The following is a 3,070-nucleotide window of genomic DNA, read 5'->3' on the forward strand; positions in this document are numbered from 1 at the left end:
TCAGCAAGCCATGGTTACTTATATAAATGGGGATAATGCTTGCATTTCTTTTCAGGGTGTACAGAAATAATAATCAGATAGTCATGTTGGATGAATAACTTTCTTCCATTTTCCTTGTTGTTACTGTTGTTGTTGTTTTGAGACAAGAGTTTCTCTGTGTAGGCCTGGCTGTCCTGATACTCGTAGAGAGATCCAATGGCCTCTAGCTCCTGAGTGCTAGGATTAAAGGCTTGAGCCATCACTGCCTGGCAATCCTTAGACTGTAGCGGTATCAGGAAACCAGAGGGTTAAGACATAGAAAGTAACCTGAAAATCATGCAAATTGCTTTTGAAAATTTAGTCTTAGGTTTGAGACAAATCTCAGTTTTATAGGTACTGTTGGGGTACCTTTCAAAACCCTGACAGTGCTGGGTGTCTGTAGTCTTTTTGGCTGTCTGTGTCCTGGTGATCTTATGGAATTGATGCTTGTCTGAACACATAATTCTTACCTCACCCATTGCTGATTAGTGTAAAGCCATATTGCACTACCATTCTGCCAGAAGTAAATGCTATTCCTTAGGTATCGCTGGGTCTTGCCTTGCAGAATGTGAACACCAGTTACCATGTAGCTTTACAAAAGTGGCTCTCTTTGTTCCAGAGCTGACAAAAAAATTTGTGTCAAATGACGAGTCCACTGTGGGTGCTTTTATTCTTCAGCTAAAGGCTGGTCTTGCATGCTGTGTTTACTGCAGCCAGTTAGAATGTAAATAGTATGGAGCCCTTTGTCTTGCATATAACATTTGTGTATATGTATGTATGTGTAAATGGACATTACTGTGGGAACAGCTGGATCTAGAAAACCATTAAGCTACAAACAGACTCATGTCCACTAATGTTGGTGTGCTCACTAATACGAAAAATACATGAACTCTGGTTGAGCATATACTTGATTAAGAATTTCTGTGGCTTTTACTGAGTTCCATTTCAAAAAAGGATATTATATCCTAGCTAGGCCCCCATGTGGTGACATTTTTGGGGGGATCTTATGTAAATTTACATAATTAAAGAATGGATGTCTTAGGAGCATGCTTGTTTTCTTTTTTTTCTTTCTTTCTTTTTTTTAAATTAGTAACTCTTTTTATAAGTTTTTGGTTTTTAGAGACAGGGTTTCTCTGTGTAGTCCTGGCTGTCCTGGAACTCACTCTGTAGACCAGGCTGGCCTCGAACTCCTAAATCTGCCTGCCTCTGCCTCCCAAGTGCTGGGATTAAAGACATGCACCACCACTGCCCGCCCTGATGCTTATGTTCTTACACTTGCCTTTTGCCATCTGGATCTCCTTAGTGCTACCAGCCCTGTCTCTGACTGGGGCCTGTCAGATAATAATTCCTATTATCTTGGTTGTGTCAGAACTGTGTGGGGTGGATGTTACTACTGGGGTTAGAGCTGGGGCCTGGGATCTGCTCAGTGCTCCGGGCCAGGAGTGAATTCCTGGGTCCCAGTGGGGCCCAGTTACTCCCTGTTTGCGGTGGGTGTTGCTATCTACTTATCTATGATACTACCCAGGTTAGAGCTCCTGGGAGGTCTGCTTCCTCTGTGTTTTGTGAAATTGGGTGCAGATCTGTCTCCCGGGATCTGCTCAGTGCTCGGGCTCAGACTGCAAGGCAGGAACATGCTTCTTCTGTCTGACCATGCAGTGCCGCTGTCATGATACCCAGGAAGGCCCTTACTGGGTGTCAGCACTACACTTGTGGACTATCCAGCTTTTAGAACCATGAGAACTTAAGGAAAACTGGGGATGTGCTCAGTGGTCCAGCACTTGGCTAGCGTGCATATGAGGCTCTGGGTTCTGTTAGCAAGCAGAGGAGCAAGGGGATATTGTGTTGCTTGGCACTTAACCTTACTCTGAATGGAAGACTGTTGTATCTCATTGTGGAAACTAAATACTTTTTCTTTCTCACAGACTCCCACAATCAAAGATGCTCCGAGAAAAGAACCACAATACTTACGTTGCAGGATGTACAGAAGTAGAAGTGCAACCCCTAATTTAGGTCATCTTCTACCAATGAAAACATTACCTGTAAGGTGTTGTCTCCATCAGCATCCAGAGGAGCCTGCACGAGTTTCATGCTGAAAACACTATGTGAGCGACTGGACTCTCTATTCAGATTGGTGTTAGCAATATGTCACTTTTTCGGACCTATGATGACAGAGAAACCATTGATTACACCTGAGGTCAGCCACTTATTATGCATGCTTTCTAATCAATCCAGAAGGATGCTGTTAACACACTAACAACTCTGAGGCTTAAAATGCTCACACTTTTCAATTTCTGGTTGTTTCTAACCTCTCCAGAAAACTTCAAAAGCCTCCTCTGCAGATTGGAAGAAACGGTTACTTTTCTATTGCCATGAAGGCAACTTAGAAGAGAAAACATTTAGCTGGGGGCTTGCTTCCAGCTTCAGAGGGTGAGTCGGTGACCATCATGGCAAGGGGATAGGCAACAAGTAGGCATGGTACTGGAGCAGTAGCTGAGAGGGTACTGTGCGGTAACAGTGATCAGATGATTCACAACCATGAGGAAGAGGGGTGTAGGGAGAGAGAAGGAGACTCGGGATGCTTATGCTTTTGAAACCTTCTTAAGGCCTGCCTCCAGTGAAACACATCTTCCAACCAGGCTCTACCTCTTAAACCGTCGTCCCAAATAGTTCTTTCAACTAGAAAACAAGCAGTTAAACATATGATCCTATAGGGACCACTCTCATTGAAATCAGCACAGAATTCAGTGTCAAATGGATTCCCAAGTTAGAGAGATGGCTCAGCAATTTAGAGCACTTGTTGGATCAGGTATGGTGGTACACGCTTTTAATCCAAGTCCTGGGAGGCAGAGGCAGAGAGATAGGTCAGCCTGGTCTACAAAGCAACTTCCAGGATAGAAAGGACTCTGCTGTTAAACACAGTAACCATATCTTGGAAAACCAAAAAAAAAAAAAAGGGAGGGAGGGGAGGGAGGGAGGGAAGGAAGGAGGGAGGGAGGGAGGGAGGAAGGGAAGGGAGGGATGGAGGGAAGGAAGGAAGATGTTGCTCTTCCAG

General features: G+C 44.2%; 1 protein-coding gene across 1 annotated transcript in view; it reads left to right on the forward strand.

Annotated features, from left to right (window-relative positions):
- The window catches only part of LOC114614716 (kinesin-like protein KIF23), a gene marked incomplete at its 5' end in the record, with an annotated part of 6,448 nt that overhangs the window by 2,276 nt on the left and 1,102 nt on the right, over nucleotides 1-3,070 (forward strand). Inside the window, one exon of the mRNA XM_028760332.1 lies at nucleotides 1,941-2,120. Coding sequence (XP_028616165.1) covers nucleotides 1,941-2,028 — 88 coding nt within the window. The remainder of the gene's footprint in view (nucleotides 1-1,940; nucleotides 2,121-3,070) is intronic.

Source organism: Grammomys surdaster, unplaced genomic scaffold (assembly GCF_004785775.1).
Source record: "Grammomys surdaster isolate TR1022 unplaced genomic scaffold, NIH_TR_1.0 126461, whole genome shotgun sequence".
In the NCBI taxonomy this organism is placed as follows: domain Eukaryota; kingdom Metazoa; phylum Chordata; class Mammalia; order Rodentia; family Muridae; genus Grammomys; species Grammomys surdaster.